Raw genomic sequence first — 19,191 nt, forward strand, 5'->3', positions numbered from 1 at the left:
GTCCTCAGCAATAAATGTATGAGAGACCGTTTCAATGTGGAACACTGAGAAACATGGACTTTTTTTCTTTAAGAAAAAAAAGGAAGGAGAAACTTGGACTGAGGAATGCTCCTCTTAATGAGGTATACTTGAGAGGTATCAGATGCTCGAGCTGCAGAACGCCGAGACCATATGTCGGAAGTTTTGCAACCTCAAAAAAAAAAGTAAAAACATGAAAATGACAAAAAACAATTTACCGTGATGTACTCCCTGCTACTTAAATATACCAACTCTAAGTTCGCACTACAGTGATGAAAATGGGTTCTATGCTGTACAGCAATCTCAATACAAAGTGTTCGAGTTTGCAAAACTTCAGACATATGGTCTTCGAACATCTGATAGGGATCCATGTTCACACATCTGACTTTTCACACCTTTCACAATTTCTTATGTTTAACCTTCTCAGTGTTCTCTTTCTGCACATAAACAACTTTAAATTGCATGATGACCTCGGATATCTTTCATAATTCTATATGTTCTATTTATAAATTATCGAATCAAATGTTAGCGGTATTCCAAGCAGTCCTGTTGTTAATGCTCAATGAAAACCTACAGTTTGTTACTTTTGCTCTACCTGTACTGCATTGCCATTGATTTTTTATAGCATATATATATATATATATATATATATATATATATATATATATATATATATATATATGAATGCCTTTAAATAGAGTTTTTCTCCCCAAACCTCTGCAGAAACTGGGGGAAGTCAGGCTTTTTATCAAAATACTGCTGATCGATGCTCATTAGCAGGGGTGTAGCTAGGATTTTCAAATTTGTACTGACAGCTCTCAAACTGCTACCCCCCTCCCCAGCCAAGCTACGGCCATTCTCGTAATTCACGGTTTGCTCTTTTAGTGTCGATGAAGAGACATTCGCTGTAATGCCTCTTCAGTAATATAATATAAATTCACTCAAACTCGGTTCCTTGAATTGAAAATTAACCTGAAATGTCAGTTCTTTGAAAAATGCAGCATGGTAGTTGGGGTAGAGACTTTATGCTTTTGTTTTCTGTAACTAAGGTACAGGTTTTGAGCTCGAGTAAATTACTAACAACCTGCTACCACTAACTAGGATGTTTCATTCACACACACACCCCTACCTACCTCTTAGTGCAAGAAAAATGGACAAAGCTTAAAATAAACAGGGACAGATATTAAATAATGTTCTCGTGAACTTAGAAAGTTGCTAGAATAACAGGATTTGTGCTAGTATGAATTTTTCTAAAGGACATGAAGTCTGAAGCTCAAATGTCTGTCATTATTTAGCAACTTCAGCCTTCAATGATTTTCTAGAAAATCACAAAATTTATGAGGAACAGACAAAAAATATGGGGCAAAAATCTGGACATTCTGCAAAATGTGTACAGTTGAGAGGTATACTACCTACCACACACACAACCTCTCAACCTCTTACAGCAACAAACTCATAAATAAAACTGAGACAAAGGCCCAAAAATAAGGACATTTTTTTTAAATATTGCTCTTATAAACTTAGAAAGATAATAGAATAGTAGTAGGTCTTGCATCAGTACAAATTTTCTGAAAGGTATGAAATCTGAAACTGAAATGTCTGCATTATTTTCTAACTTCAGTCTTTAACAATTTGCCACTAATTTGCCAAAAAACTGCAATTTTATGAAAAACGGACCAAAAATGTGATGCAAAAATATAAAATTGCCAGACAATACAGCTGGGAACCTGTCAAAGGAGGGACACCATTTTAATATGACCACAGTTAACTTAGAGCAGCTGACAAAATTAGAGAATCTACATGCATTTCTGAAATAAAAGTAATGTATAACTCTGATCATTACAGTTATTTATAAAAGTAAAGTAAACCCTCTATGTTTTCTTCCAAAATTGCTATTTTGTGGAGGGATCATTAGGGGAAGAGCAACATTTTGAGCCAAAATCAGGGACAGTTGAGGTTTGGCTATGCCTAATTCTATAAAGCAATTTATTTGCATGTACCTCTCAACCTGTTAATGCAATAAATCTGGACAAGGCCAAATATATTGAGGGAACATATAAACAGTACTAAAAATTGCTCTTGTATAAACTGGGACAGTTGATAGAACAGGCCTTATTTTAGCATGCATTTTTCTGAAGGTTATAAAGTCTGAAACTAGTGTGTCATTATTTAGTGACTTAACTCCTAAATCATTTGCCAGAAAACCACAAATTGAGGAACAAACCAAAAATAAGAAGCAAAAAAATCTATTCATTCTTTGAAAATCTGGACAGTTGGGAGGTATAGTTCAGCTGGGGCTGTCTAAGTTTGCCGCCCTTCCCCCTCACAAAACCATGGTCGAATGGAGCTTCCCCCTGCAGCCATTCCAATGATCCATTACTTTGCTATTTCACTCCGTTTACCATAAACACTAATGTGCATACTGATTTACTTCTATGATGATTTGAACTTCATTTGAAAGTTTTATTTTGCATTTTACAGCACAAACACTAAGACATCTGCTAAACAAACTTGGCATTAAAACTTCTCTGCCCTTGAAACTCACATTCATTGAAACAACATTAAAACCCACATTCAAAGAAAAATACATTTTACCCGTGGCAGATAAAAATTAATTCTGGGCTGCTTTTAAATCATAGGCCCCTTGCATATGAAACATACATGTGCTCTTTGATACACCTTCCTATTGCTTTGAACATTTTTCCAGTAAACAATGAAACAAAACTGCCCAATTCAGAACATTTCCATCATAAAAGTCTAGTCAAACTTTTACAGTCCACCATTATCAGTAAATAATATGCACAATCTCTGAAGTAGTAAAAAAAGTCATCTAAACAATTCCACGTTAAATAAATCTAACTAATGAAGAGGTTGCTGCTAGCAATCACCTTTATATTTCATGACTTCACCGAAAAATAAAAAGTGTCTGATGCCCCTGAGGAATAAATTGCCTAAATTACATTAATAATAAGCTAGTAATATTGCAATAGGAAATGGATGGCAAACTGATAACAGGCTCATAGTTAGTATCTTAACTTTCAGTACAGCAGCATTCACCCCTTATGGGAGTAGAATCAACAACCTTCTGCATTAAAAGCAAGTATACAACATTTTGTGCTACTAGCAATGTGAGCCAACTTAGCATAATCAGCACTAAACTTCTCTTCCCTGCAGCTCTCAGCTCCTTGTAAAATCTACGCAATACTCAACTACATCTCAACTGCAGCACAAGAAGTCTGGAAAAAGCCAAATTTATTGGGGTGGATCAAAGGGCAAAAACAGGAACACATTAAACATTGCTTGTATAATCTTGGAAAGCTGCTAGAATAAAATGCTGTGTTACCATCATACATTTTACTGCCAAGGTCACTGTGCAAAATAGTCAGAACAACATACCACTATGCCAAATCACCTGCTTTGTGAAAGAGAGGAAGACCGAAACTTAAATGGCTATCATTTAATGAATTCATTTCTCACCATAGCGTCAACCTCTCAGCACAAAACACCTGGACAAACCCAGTAATGAGGGAATACAGCCCTCAAACATATTCAGTGAATTCAGTTCTTGCCATAGCTGTCAACCTTAGCACAAAAAACCTGGACAAAGCCAATAACAGGGTATTACAGTCCCAAAAATAAGGACACATTTCAAATAGTCATAAACTTAAACAAATTGCTATAAAAAAGGTTGTGTTAGTATATATTTATTGTTTTACTATGTCACAAACACAGGGATAAGATGCAGACTCCACACAGAAGGCACCCCAGCCAAGAATCAAACCAGAAAACCTATAGCTGTGAGGCAACAATACTGCTACTGCACCATCAAATATGTAAGGAAGTAAACATTCAGAAACCTGAAGTCTGAAATTTAAATGCCTGTCAATTTGTTAATCAGGACATTCTGACTTGGAACAAAAAAAAAAAAAAAAACAATTCTCAGCAGAAGCCCAGGAAAAAATAATGCAGACATGTCTTTGTAACATGGGAGGACACAAAAGCAAACCCACACAAACACAGGGAGAAGATACAAACCCCCCCCCACAAAGAAGGCACCCCTGCCAAGAACCTACAGCTGTGAGACATCAATGCTACGTTGCTACCACTGCACCATCAAATTTCAAGCATTGCAATGTTTAAAAACCACAGATACAATACAGATATTGATCAGATCAAATATGAGGCAAAAATCTGCAATTTTTTTACAAATGGTGGTGGGTAGGGAATTCAGGTCTTTAACACCTGCATACAAGGTACAGGGTTCAAGCCTGAGGTATTCCCTACCACACCACCATGACTAATCACCAGTACATCCCACCTGGGGCATTTACACACACACACACAGAGGTTGCAGCACAGCACATATGAATTAAAAATGTCCCTGGTGTCTAGTGTTCCCCCAATACACACACACTTGCTTCAAAATATAATAAACATATTACTCACAGTCAGCTTGCAGCACAGTGCATACTCAACCATCAAAAAAAGGAAAGAAGCATGTGATGCAACACTCTGTTCTGGCCGCTCTTTCCCCACCATAAAAGCCTTTTCATAATCCCTACAGCATGTTGTTGGCACTCTTTTTGCACCATCATTGAACATATTATAACAACGTATGAGCAAAGAAGACAGAGGAATGTATAAAAAAATGTGTTTACTTCCATGAGGATTGTATGCGCTGACTTGGGCTTGCAGTTGTCATAACTGGTAAAAGACAAATATTCAACTTGCAGTGAATGAATATCTGTCTGTTCTTAAGTTGGCAAAATCAGTTTCCAAGACAAACAATGCAAACTGGCTACTCTTACGACTCTGAAGATTATAAAAGTTGCAGAAGAAGGAAATGGGTGTAGGACGCAACTCAATCTTTATTTACAGAAGAGCGAGAACCCCAACAAATTGCATCATCGGGTGACCCCACACAGAGGTGTAGCAACCCATTTGGTAGCTGTTTCAGGACAAACTGGAGCAGCTACCAAATGAGTTATTCGTGTTTCCTTACAAATCAGGGAAGACTCAAAGGGAAAGAAATACATTAGAGAAATTAATTTTAAATATACTTTGATTTGAAAGAGGAACATGTTCCTGAATTGTTTATTATAAAATGAATGATAAACAGCACTAAGTTCTGGAATCCTATACTTTTGAGTTGACAACTATGGAATACTTTATGGGAAATGACAGTACTGAATATGCATTATGCATGCTGAAGTACATGCAAAAAACAAGATTGTTTTCATTACAGCTTTTTTTTTTTTTTTTAGAACTTTACACATGAGCACATTAAAAATATGTTAGCAGAATTTGTACATATATAAAGTCTGTTGTCAGCATAAAGAGTGCACTTAAAGTTCAGAGTGCACCATGGAGGTATAGCCATGAGATGGAGCATCTGATTCTTTAAATGTTGCTGTGGGCACCATCCACGGATCAGTGCATTTAGCTCTTTGGGCACAAAAGAGTTAAATGGCAAAAACACTATGATACGATACACACACACACACACACACACACACACACACACACACACACACACACACAAAAACACACACACACACCACTCTGAATCACTCACCAACCCTCTCTGGTCTTCCATAACGCAACCATCCTCTCCTCTCCCGCTCGTGTAAATAGTCCATACTCCTCTCCCGCTCGCCATAGACTCCAAAACAATCCTCTCCTCTCGTGTAGACAGTCCATAACGCTTGCATCCTCTCCCGCTCGTGTAACGGACGGAAATACATGCGCAGTGAGCTCAGTCTGACTGGCTGACGTCATCGTGCAGTAAAGCGCGAAAAACAAACATTTAAAAAGCTACCCCCCTTCTAAATACATTGTACTGAAATCAGTACAGTGCGTATGCCTCCCGACGTCCCTGCTCATTAGTGCAATCACTGGTGAGCCACTTGCCAGCTTTTCCATGCATAGACTGCCAGTAAACTGGGGATTTTCCCTTTACCCCAATGATGTAACCATGGAGTTGATATAAGTGGGGGTGCTGGAGTATCAGCCCCCAATGTCAGGGCTGCTGGGATGCCATACACTACAACATTTGTTTTCTTAGAGTATTTACTCCAGAAAGCTATTCACATTCAAAAGGATTCATACTCATGTGCAATCATACTTGAGTTAACATTTTTTCAAGAAGACGAAAATGGATTTTGCTCGGTCAGAACTTCCAAAGTAAAAAATGTGGATCTGCAGACAGATGAGACAAATAGACAGATAGAAAACTTTTGGGCTTTGTCAATAACATAAATTATTTTTGAGATTCAGTATGGCATTAACGATAAACACTTTTTAAATTTTACACTGAATATAGAATAAATATGTTTAAATTTAAAAGCTTGACAAGAGAATTACAGCCATAATTTTATGTAACAAGCACATGCAAAACAATCTTGCAATGTGTGTATGTGATGCAAAATACTAAAGGAAAACAGGAAATATATTTCCTAAGTTTCAAGTTTTAGGTTAGTAAAAAGTTATTTCTCTAAAGATGTCATAGTTAATAAGGAGGTGAATGTTTGCAACTCAGTGAAGCCACTACACACAAACTCTTTTCACATATGACACTGAGGGTGGCTTGGGTTATGAACACAGACAATGAAAAGAACCAGTCTGATGAACTCTTTACTATAAAGTGCACCAAAACAGTTCTGAACATAACATAAATAATACGCATGTGGGCTATGCGTGTGTGTATATATCACCAAGTATTCAGTTCTGGGCGCCATAGTGGAAAGTGCATCAGACACGGATATCCTTCAGAAGGGACTCACGGAAACAGATAGCTGGTGCCAGAGCCATGGCCTGAAGTTAAACGCCAAAAAATGTATAGTCATACCCTTCGGGAAAAACAAGGTAACCCCAAGCTACCATATAGGTGGCAATCCACTAAGCACAGAAGAGGTTATCAGGGACCTGGGGACCCAGGTTGACAGTGGCCTTTCTTTTGACACTCACATTGCTAAAGTGGTTAGAAAGACCTTCTACATTGCCCACCTGATCATGAAGGGATTCACATCCAGATCTAGTGAGGTTATTGTTCCCCTGTACTCTTCACTTATCAGACCAATGATCGAGTACAATGCCCCATTCGGGATGTATCTCACCCGACATCTGCAGCAATTGGAGAGACCCCAAAAGTTCTTCACCAAAAGGATAAAGGGACTCCAAAATCTGTCATATGTTGCCAGATTGAAGAAACTCCAGCTCTATTCAGTCGCATACCGTCTGCTCAGAGGTGACATGTGCCTGACATACAAGGCCATGTCCAACCCGGAATTAATGGACATGCTCCACCTCAAAAAATCCAAAACCACCAAAACCACTAGAGCAAGCGACTTAAACCTTAGCACGGATATAAATAGGGCGTGCTGGAGGGATAGATTTATCACTCAGAGACTCCCTATGCTGTGGAATAAAATCCCGGTCCATGTGAGGCAGAGCACCTCGCTGACTCTGTTCAAGAGAAATCTAGACCTGTGGATGGGAGATCGTAGGTTTACCCCGGGAATCATCTCTGTGTCACTGCTGGACAGAGGCACAACAAACTAATGGGCACAGTATTTTTTCATATAAGGGGTGGCGTAAGCCACAAAGATTTGGGCTAGGCTTATAAATGCCTTAGGGCAGATAGCCTAGTATAAACCTATGAACCTATGAACCTAAGTAAATGACTCATAATCATGAATGAACAACTACTGCAAAGTTGACAACTGGAATGCTACAGTACTTTTTAATTGCAAATGCAAAACACAAAGCTATGCACTTGCAATCATAAAACCACCACAACTCAATAAATTTAAACTAAAAAAATTAAACAGCCTACATCAACACACTTACGTCTCCTGTACACACAACCACAAAGAAGACTACAATAAATTAAATAGGCATTTATATGGAGGGGCCTGCCCCCTGCACCCCTTAACTTATGCAACTTAAGTGCATTGTTGTACAACAATGACTACAATGAAAAGGCCTTTCCAAAGGCTACAGCCAGCCTCTGCATTTCATAAAACTGCAAAGGTCAACCATATCACTGTTTGACTAACATTTGTTGACAAGCATATTTTGGTCCACACCCTCAAACTTAAGAGTTACCTTTAGTTACTGGACAAAGAGAACAAAATAAACATTTTAAAAAACACATTAATCAATGGGAGCAGTTCTGCATAATGGTAAAATTAAATAGTCTTTCTTTAAAGAGGTAATACAAACCTGTTGATGTCATCTTTATGTTACAGGAATACAAATCATGTTTAATGAAAAGGAACAAAACTAAACACATGCTTTATAACAGTAAGAGACCTGAATTACAATACATACATATTTTGATGCTGAAGCTGCTGAACCTTCTTCTGTAGTTCCTGGTTCTGTGCTGTACATGCAGCCACCCTGAAACAAACAAACATGACAGAGAGATAAATTGGCATGTGCAGATTTGACTTTAATGTGTGAACTTAATTCCTATTAGCAAGAATCTGTAATTAAAACGTTACGTTGTCTTAGAAACTGTGCCAGTTACTATGACTCTTCTCTACATGCAGTGCAAAAAGGTGAGACTAGTAGGGCATAAGAAGATGGAGTAAATGAGTACCAGAAAATTATCAGGCTGTTTAATTTCAGCAAAAAGAAAAACCCTTATGAAAACATGATTCACTGAGCTACTAGTACAATAAGCACAGCTTGCAGAACATTTCACAAAAACTCTGTAGTGTCCCTGTTGTTGGCATGATATTTGCAAATGGATTAAATTATTTTTTTTCACAAATCAGTAATTCCCCAAACCAAACCAAATGCCCATCATGAAGACCAAACCCCTTAAAACTTAGGAAGCACACCCAATACTGTTCAAAATTTAATAAAAGGACTTCATCAAATTCGTTCAACCTGCTTCCTACTTTTTATACTAACATTCAGTCAGGTGACCTTAAAGGCCAAAAACGGGATTCTGTTATTAAATGCTAAACTTCTCTGTCCTTTTTCTCCCTACTTGTTGTCTCTGCTATGAATAAACAACACAGCATTTAAAATATTTTAAATTGACTGTTTCTCTCCACTGGAACAGTACAGTTTTGTACCTACCATAAATGTAGATGTCCGATAGACATGCAACTGCAGTCATAACATGTGGGTTGTCCTGCCTCAGGCAGCCCTCGGTCGGCCGGATTCCAAAGTCTGGGTCCGACGTCGGCTGATGTCGCATTTCTCTCCGACGTCAGAGCGGCTGGAGTACATAAGCATCAGCCGACGCCATTTTCTTCAGTGTTTCTTGCCCCAGATGCCAGGTGCCCTCCAAGGAAGGCTGTAATCAAATTGGAAGACAAAAACAGGATTCCAAACAAATACATGAGCAATAAAACAAATACACCATAACAGATATTCCCAGCTAAGAGTAAGGGGGATAGGAGTGGACCCTAGGCATAGAGGGGTATGGAGGGAGGGAAAACCCGACTGCAGTTGCATGTCTATCGGACATCTACATTTATGGTAGGTACAAAACTGTACTATGTCCTTCAAGAATGCAACTGCAGTCATAACATGTGGGTACAATACCATAGCTTAGCTGGGGGAGGAGGTATGCTCTAGGAAAGAGATGGTGTGGCAATCAAACCCTGCAGGACTGCCGAAGCAAAGCCTGCTCTGGATCTGGAATATAGGGGGAGATTGTAGTGTTTGGAGAATGTATGCACGGAGCTCCATGTAGCAGCTTCTAGAATGTCCTTTGTAGGCACCCCTCTTAAAAAAGCTGTAGAGGTGGCTGTAGCTCTGGTGGAATGTGGTCTGACATAGGCTGGAACGGTCTTTCCATGAAAGGAATAACAGAATCTGATGCAATGTCCAATCCATTTAGAAATAGTCTGTTTTGAAATTGCTTTTCCTTGGACTGCAGGGCGTAAGCTACAAAAGCTGTTCAGACTTCCTACTGGCCTTGGTTCTGTCCAGGTAGTATCGAAGTTGTCTATGAATGTCCAAGGTATGCAAAAGTCTTTCCCCCTTATTCTCAGGATTGGGGAAGAAAGCAGGCAGATGAATGGCTTGATTTAGAGAAACCCTAGATACCACCTTTGGCATAAAAGTAGGGTTGGTCCTTAATGAAACCCTGTCTCTGTGGAAAATAATAAAGGGTGGTATTGCCATTAGGGCCTGTAGCTCCGAAACCCTTCTTGCTGAGGTAATTGCCAACAGAAAGGCTGTTTTCCAAGAGAGAAATTGCAAGTCAACTGAAGCTGCTGGCTCAAAAGGAGGTAGAGTCAGTTTTTCTAGGACAAAATTGAGGTTCCAGGCTGGCACTGGGGCGTTTCTTGGTGGCTTAATGTTCTTGATTCCCCTGAGGAATTGTCTTAGTAAGGGGTGAGAGAAAACAGGAGGATCAGTGTTGTATCTAGCTGAAATAGCAGATGCATGTATCTTTATTGAAGAATATGAGAGGCCACTCTGTAACATATCTGCCAAATATTCCAAGATAAGTGGGATGTTCAGTAATGATGCATCATGTCCCTTGCTGGTATTCCAATTGCTGAATCTTTTCCACTTTGCTAAGTAAACCTTTCTGGTGGATGGTCTTCGAGCCTCTGTTAGTATCCGCTGAACTTCCTTGGAGAGAGATAAGCTGAAGTTATTTATGGGATCTCCCAGGCTGTTAGCTGCAGTGTCTGAAGGTTTGGATGCAGTGTTTCGAAATTGTGTTGAGTCAAAGTATAGGCCACTGAGGGAGGGCCCACCTCCTGGTGTGACATATGCTCCGTAGTAGTGGGTACCAGTGTTGTCTTGGCCAATCCGGAGCTATTATGATTCCCTTGGGCTTCTCTGCTTTGATCTTTAGTAATACTGAGGTCATCAGTGGCAGAGGTGGGAATGCATAGATTGCTAGGGAGTTCCAGTTGAATGAAAGGGCATCTATTTTCCAAGCCTTTGGATGGTATGTCCTTGTGCAAAATTTTGGTAGAAGATGATTGAGGTGAGAGGCAAATAGGTCCACTTCTGGCTTGCCCCATGTCGAAGTGAGTTGTCTGAAAGCCTTCGGATGTAACCTCCACTCGTGTGGATCTGTGAAATTCCTGCTTAGGCTGTCCGCAAACACATTGTCTTTTCCTGGAACAAACTGGGATTGTAACTGGATGTTTAGACTCAGTGATTTCTCCCAAAGCTGCATTGTCAGTCTGCAAAGGGGGTAAGAGTGGGTGCCCCCCTGCTTGTTTATGTACCACATCACAGTGGTGTTGTCTGTCCATATCATTAAATGGCCTTGCTGTAGTTGGTGTTGAAAAGCCTTGATAGCATGCATTACTGCCAGCATTTCCTTTTGGTTTATATGCAGATGTGTTTCCTTTGGAGACCATTGTCCTTGTATACACCTGCCTTCCATGTGCGCCCCCCATCCGAGGTCTGAGGCGTCTGTAGTCATGGTCTGTGTTATCTGTGGTTTTTTGAATGACATACCTGTGTTTTCCTGGCTCACCGAGGCCCACCATAGGAATTCCTTTTGTAGGCATGGAATGAGTGGTATGATTGTCTCCAAGTTGTTGCTGTGTTGAGACCAAATGCTTTTTAGGTACCATTGAAGCTTTCTCATGTGTAGTTTTGCTAATGGAACCAGTAGAATGCAGGATGCCATGTAACCCAGGGCCTGTAGGAATCTCCTTGCAGTCATCTGGGTGAGTTTTGCTAAACCTTTGAAGTATTGAGTTAACTTCTCTTGCTTGTCTTCTGTCAGGTAAGCCATCTGAGAGGCTGTGTCTAGTTTGGCTCCTAAGAAGATTATTTGCTGGGATGGCTGCAGTCTTGACTTTTGGAAGTTGACTGTGTATCCCAGAGCTTGAAGTAATCGTATGACATAATCCAGGTTTTTGTCAACATCAATTTGTCGTCCGCTTGTATGAGGCAGTCGTCCAGGTACGGGTAAATTTGTATACCCTGGAGCCTGCAATGAGCAATTACTGAAGCCAGGCATTTTGTAAATACTCTGGGCGCAGTAGATAAGCCAAATGGCAATGCTGAGAATTGATAATGCTCTGGTCCTGCAAGAAATCTGAGGTATCTTCTGCAGCTGTGTCTGATAGGGACATGCAGGTATGCCTCCTTGAGGTCCAGAGTAATCAGCCACGACTCCTTGCCCAGCATGGGAAGGAGTTGCTGTAGAGTCAGCATTTTGAACTTTGGTACTATGAGAAAGGTGTTTAATGCGGACAAGTCCAGTATTGGTCTCCATTAAGATTCTTTTCTTGGAACAAGGAACAGTCTTGAGTAAAACCCCTGTTCTTGTTCTTGTTGTGGAACTTTTCTATTGCTTTCATTCGAGTCAGCAGAGTGATTTGCTTGATAGCCTCTGCCCTTTGATGTTGTGGTAGATTTGGCATGCCTTGTTTTCTTGGTAAGGTATGAAAATGAAACCTGTACCCTCGGTCTATAATATCCAAAATCCATTTGTCCTTTGTCAGTCTGTGCCAGTTTTCTGCAAACAGAGATAATTTCCCGCCCAAGGGAGCTTCTAGTTGTTCCCTGGTAGGCGGTAGTAGAGGAAAGTCATTGAGTTTGTGGTTGTTGGGCAGGTGAAACCCCTGCGTCACTTCTTTGGTTTCCTGGCTGCCATTGTCGTCCCCTGTAAGGGCCTCTGTATTGGCCTCTTCCTCGGTCACGTCTGTTCTTACCCCTTTGAAACTTTTCTGGATTAGGAAAGGACCAGTTTTTTGAAGGCCAATTCCTACTGAATCTGGGGGGTTGAACCTGGAGGAAATCTTTCACAGTCTGAACTGATTTTGCTTTTTCTTCGATGGTCTTTAACACATCCTTAGCATTTGCACCAAAAAGCTTGTTCTTTTCCAAAGGTGCATCCAGAAGTTTTGCTTTTACATGATCTGGTAGAGGTTGATCTTTTAACCAAGCATGTCTGTGCATCACTGCCCCTGTCATAGCTGCCCTACATGAAGCTTCCAGTGCATCATATCCACACCACAGGAAGTGATTGCTTACTTGCTGAGTGTTATGTACAGCTTCCTGCAAAGTCTTCCTGTCTAAAGGATCAGGAGAAGCTAATGTTTTTTGTAAATCTTCTAAGAGATAATCCTGATATTGGAACATATGAAAAAGGCAATTTAAAGCTCTCATAGATAAGGTGGTGGAAGTGTAAACCTTTTTACCCCATCTCTCTAATGACCTTGCTTCCCTGTTGGAGGGCAAGGGATTTTTTGAGGTGGAGGCTGAAACTCCTTTAGGCCCCTGTGAAATAGTTTCCAAATCAGCAGTATGGGCCCTGAATAAATGGGAATGAGTTTCTGGGACCCTGTAATACCTGTCTGGCTTGGCTGGAGCAGGAGGAAAGAATCAGGGGTAGCACTAGAATCAGAATACAAATCATCCAGAACATCAAGTACAGGAGGAATAGCTAAGGGCCCGTGCTGAGGCTTCTTAAGGAAACTCCTAAGGCGTTTCCTAGAATCAGAATATTCCTGACCCTGCCACTTGAAATGTTCCCTCATGGTGTGCAGAACTTCCCCAAAAGAAATATCCTCAGGAGGGGAGGCCGAAGGTATGGAATCTTCTGCATCCAAGTCCTCATAGGTCTGGAAGAGCTCTTCCTGGCTATCAGAGTGGACAGAGCCCTCAGAGTCTTCATCTGAAGGAGAAGGGTCAGAGGGTTCAACCCGGGGCCTTTTATCAGGAGGAGGCTGCGATGCTCTCTCAGGATGGGCCTGTGAACCTCTAATCATGGAAATCAAATCAGCAGCCGTGGACATAATTTGTGTCTCCGGAGTCGGCTGAGGTAAGGATTTGGAAGTAATATGCTTTGTTTTGCTGGCTGCCTTAGCCCTAGTGTAGGCCTTAATAGACATGGCCATAGGAGGCCTGGCAGCTCCACGTGCAGGAGTGACCTTGTCTACAGCAATGGTCTCGGGCATTTCCTTGGTTTCGGTATCCGGAGGAAAGTCTATAACTGGCGGAGTAATGTCTGGAATCGGAGTCGTCGGTAATGCGGTGTCTTCGGTTCGGAGTGGTGGAGAGACTGTCTCAGAGGGAACCGGAGCACTCGCGCTAGGTTTTGGCGTGGAGTCGGTGGTAGACACGGGCCGAGGATGTCGGTCCCGGTCTTTTCGCTTTTTGGGAGTTTGTGATGTCGGAAGATCCGACGGCATGGTGTAAGCAAATTTATCGCCGAAAAAATCTTCAGCGAACTCCGCCCGGCGCCTGAGAGTGCGCTTGCTGAAGCGAGCACAGGCTACACAGGCCGAGACGTCGTGGTCTGGGCCCAGGCAAGGGAGGCAGTAAGAGTGGAAATCCTTATGAGGTATTTGTTTACCACAAAAAAGACAATTGTTAACTTTTTCAGTAATTTCTGACATCGGCTGAGGCAAGAAAAGGTCCCCAACGGGGTACTTAGCTTTTTTGATGACTTCGGTATCGTAGAATACAGGAGCTGACCGACCGGCACTTGCGAACTGCTTTTGCTTTGGGCACCGCGCGGCAAGAAAGACTGAAGAAAATGGCGTCGGCTGATGCTTATGTACTCCAGCCGCTCTGACGTCGGAGAGAAATGCGACATCAGCCGACGTCGGACCCAGACTTTGGAATCCGGCCGACCGAGGGCTGCCTGAGGCAGGACAACCCACATGTTATGACTGCAGTTGCATTCTTGAAGGACATAGTACCTTACTCTACTGTAGTGGTTTCACTTTCAAAAAACTTTTATCCTGCCCTGACAAAATCTCCAATTCATTGATGTCCTCAAGGCCACTGAATACAAGTAGTTTTCTGTCCAATTCTCTCCCCAAACTGACATCACCATGGCCATCCTAAAAACCCACCCATGCTGTGATGCTGTGATGTCACAGCTCCCTGGTCCTTCCTCTACCCATACAGAAAGTAAAGGTTAGAAAAAGGAAGCAATACATGAGTCAAGTCTCCTGCTGTGAGCTGTCAATCACAGCCGGTAATATCTCAAATTATCCTTAGCACTTTGATAGCTAGGGAAGTTGGGTGTGAAGGGGGATGGGAGATGAGTCAAAGTAGTAGAATTCAGGCTTCACAAAAAAGCTGCAGTTTAGCCATTTTAAAAAGAAGCAGCGGTAAAAAGCACTTTGAAAGTCTGTTCTGTGGCATTTACACTGTTTGAGTTTTAAGTAGTCATTGAACAGCATGAAATGTTACTGTAAACTAACTGACTGAAAGACAGCAGTGTATGCATGTAAAATCAATGCAGTGACAGGAGCTTTTGGAAGAAATAGGCCTGCATGATGTAACTTTTTACAGAAAAGCACTGCATTATGGGATACCTGGAGGCTGACTAAACAATCAGAATTACTTTTAGATGCCAGACCCCATGTGGTCAGACTCATAAATTACATATAAAAATATTTAAAAACATGTAAATAGTCTCAGAGTGGTGGCACAATGTAGAAAACACCACACCATGATGAAATAAATATGTTTTTTGAGCCTGTGGGTGCGGTTCTCCTTTAACTCGGTAAAGCATTGAATACACAGTTGAATAAAATACATAAAAACTACAAACACACGTACGTCTGAATAAAAAAACACAATTCTACTGAAAAGTATTTGTATACAATGATATCTAATGAAAATTAAATCAAAACTACAACGGCTTTGTATTCAATACACTATTAATTGATATACTGTCATTCAATTCCCCCTTAGTGATTTTTCATCTTTATCTCCGACAAAAAAAATGTAATTCTTAAATCCATACATTTAATAGAATAATTGCATTGTTCATATCTTCTTTACTAACCAAGCTCAAATGTTCGTAAATTTTTCTGGCAATACATCTACCCTTCCCCATATATAATTACATACAAGTTTTGCATTTGTCAACTTAAACAACTCCCTAGGTTTTAAGAAATATACCTTTTTATTTATACAGATATATTGTATGCCGCGGTGGTACAGCAGTAGCGTTGTTACCTCAGAGCAAGAGGTTCTCCCATTCAATTTTTGGCTGGGCTTGGGAGTGCCTTCTGTGTGGAGTCTGCATGTCCTCCCCACGGTTGGGTAGCATTCGAAAGACATGCGTGCGTAAATGGGCGTGCCTTCGTTGAAGGTTGGGCGTCGAGCTGGCACCTCGGCATTTCAGAAAAATCTACTGCTAATCATTAGTGGACCGGAGTTCCGCTGTGGCGACCCCTTACCGGGAAAAGCCGAAAAACAAACAAACAAACATCTATACAGATATATTTTAGATTCACTTACCTTTTATTAAACTGTGTACTTAATGTTTTACTCTACTAAGATCACAGGACTGATGGTGTCAGTAAAACAATTTATGTCCTTTCTTGTGCTTAAGCCCAAAGTGAGGTCACCATTGGAGTATCTAGTCACCCTGCTTCTGCTTAATGGTAAACAAATTATGGCGGTCATTCAACACCTAGGCCAAGACATGCTGTCATTTCCACAGCCTGGTCATCATCTTCTTTCAGCTGCTCCCGTTAGGGGTCGCCACAGCGGATAATCTCTTTCCATTTCTTCCTGTCCTCTGCATCGTGCTCTGTCACACCAACCACCTGCATGTTCTCTCTCACTACATCCATAAACCTTACCTTAGGCCTTTCTCTTTTTCTATTACCTGGTAACTTCATCCTTAGCAACTTTTTCCCAATATACTCAGCATCCCTCCTCAGCACATGTCCAAACCAACGTAATCTTGCCTCTCTGGCTTTGTCTCCAAACCTTCCAACCTGGGATGACCCTCTAATATACTTATTCCTAATTCTGTCCACCCTCATCACGCCCAGTGCAAATCTTAGCATCTTTAACTCTGCCACATCCAGCTCAAACTTTTGCCTTTTTGTCAATGCCACTGTCTCCAACCTATATAACATAGCTGGTCTCACTACCCTCTTGTAGTCCTTCCCTTTCACTCTCACTGGTACTCGTCTGTCACAAATCACTCCTGACACTCTTCTCCACCCACTCCATCCTGCCTGTACACTTTTCTTCACCTCTCCTCCACACTCACCATTACTCTGAACTATTGTTCCCAAGTATTTAAACTCAGCCACCTTCGCCACCTCACCATTCCTCTATCCTCCCTCTCATTCACACACATATATTTTGTCTTAGTTGTGCTGACCTTCATTCCTCTTCTTTCTACAGCATATCTCCAGCTCTCCAAGGTCTCCTCCACCTGTTCCCTACTCTCACTACAGATCACAATGTCATCTGCAAACATCATAGTCCACGGGGACTACTGTCTGCTCTCGTCTGTCAACCTGTCCATCACCACTGCAAATAAGAAAGGGCTCAGAGCTGATCCTTGATGTAATCCCACCTCCACCTTAAATGCATCCGTCACTCCCACCGCAGACCTCACCGCTGTCACACTACCCTCATACATATCCTGTACCACTCTTACATACTTCTCCGACACTCCCAACCTCCTCATACAATACCACAACTCCTCTCTACGCACCCTGTCATATGTTTTCTCTAAGTCTACAAAAACACAATGCAACTCCTTCTGACCTTCTCTGTACTTCTCCATCAACACTCTCAGAGCAAACATCACATCTGTAGTGCTCTTTCCCGGCATGAAACCATACTGCTGATCACTAATCATCACCTCCCTTCTTAACCTAGCTTCCACTACTCTTTCCCATAACTTCATGCTGTGACTGATCAATTTAATCCCTCTGTAGTTATTACAGCTCTGCACATCACCCTTATTCTTAAAGATCAGTTTTCTCCATTCCACAGGCATCCTCTCACTTTCCAAGATTTCATTAAACAATCTAGTTAGAAACTCCACTGCCATTTCACCTAAACACCTCCATGCTTCCACAGGTATGTCATCTGTACCAATAGACTTTCCATTCTTCATCCTCTTCATAGCTATACTTACTTCCTCCTTGCTAATCCATTTCACTTCATGATTCACTATCCCCACATCATCCAACCTTCTCTCCCTCTCATTCTCTTTATTCATCAACCCCTCAAAGTACTCTTTCCATCTGCTCAACAAGAACAAAAAAAGCATAAGATTTATAACGGAGTATGCTACAAAGAATTTCACAAGTACTGCAACTGATGTAATAGCAAGTCTAAAAATAAGCTAGATTTCCTATAAAATTTCTTGGCATGAAGTTTGTGTGGAGGCTATGAATGAATAGTGCTTCTAGTGGGCCTGATAGGTCATGTTCATGCTATTAAGTAGGCATGATCATTATCATTATCAGATCCTAGTGTAGTAGTGTTTTTGACATGGAAGAGTTCATTGAAGACCTACTGATGGCTAAGAGAGCTTTGGTTAGAGGTACCTCTGAGGTGCAAATGGGGTAAAACTGGAGATTCATTTTTTTTTGTTAGTAGGTTTGCCCACATCCACCAGCTCAGTATGGGTGGTTCCATTAACAATTAGTTTGGCACATGTTGTGTACTGCTTCTGATGTTTTCGACATAGCCGAAGAATGCTTTGTGGTTGCTCTTAGCCCAAATTTGGCTTTGATACACTTCGTCTCCTGCACTGTTTATTTAGTTTGATGAGGAGTTCTTACCTTGCTGGGCACTGCATTTCCTACTTTTGGTCATGATCTTCTTCATTTTGTTATACACCCTGCTAATGTTGGAATCCCATCAGGGTGGCTTGTTTTTTGAGTTCATCTTGTGCTTATTTTGGATAGGTACTGCTGCCTCTGATTGAAATTTTTTTTGTGAAGGACTCCACATAAGCAACTGTGTTCTCTGGGTTTGGGTGGACTTTAAATTTTGCCAGGGTGTCACTCAAGAGTGGAAAGTTTGCCTTGGAATAAAAAGCTCCAGGATTACTTGGTGCCCTAGGTTTTATTTTATTTCAAAGGGGACAGCTTTAACAGTCTGACCTGACCAGTGATGACATTAAACTCAAGGGGGGGGGGGTGCAACATTCACCCATGTTGGTAAGGTCTAAGTGAAGGATAATGGCACCCCTAACAGGAGTACAGACTAGATGGTTTAGGGCATTTGTTTGACAAAGTCCAGGAATTGTCGTACCTACAAGCTTGAAGTTGTGCACAATTCCCAGTTTATAGTGGGGTAGTTGAAGTTACCCATGTGTATGGTGTTGGGTTTAACAGAAAGGGACTCAAGTTCATTTAAGTAAGAGGTATAGCAAAGATTATGTAGACACACACTTGTTTTTGAGTGTGTACATATCATCATGGTTCATTTGATCTAAAGTTA

General features: G+C 41.1%; 1 protein-coding gene across 1 annotated transcript in view; it reads right to left on the reverse strand.

Moving 5' to 3' along the window:
- The window catches only part of LOC122807429 (cyclic AMP-responsive element-binding protein 3-like protein 3), a 335,960-nt gene that overhangs the window by 144,625 nt on the left and 172,144 nt on the right, over positions 1-19,191 (reverse strand). Inside the window, exon 7 of the mRNA XM_044078438.1 lies at positions 8,350-8,418. Coding sequence (XP_043934373.1) covers positions 8,350-8,418 — 69 coding nt within the window. The remainder of the gene's footprint in view (positions 1-8,349; positions 8,419-19,191) is intronic.

The sequence above is a fragment of the Protopterus annectens genome, chromosome 1.part1 (genome assembly GCF_019279795.1).
Source record: "Protopterus annectens isolate FY-2018-M chromosome 1.part1, PAN1.0, whole genome shotgun sequence".
Classification (NCBI taxonomy): domain Eukaryota; kingdom Metazoa; phylum Chordata; order Ceratodontiformes; family Protopteridae; genus Protopterus; species Protopterus annectens.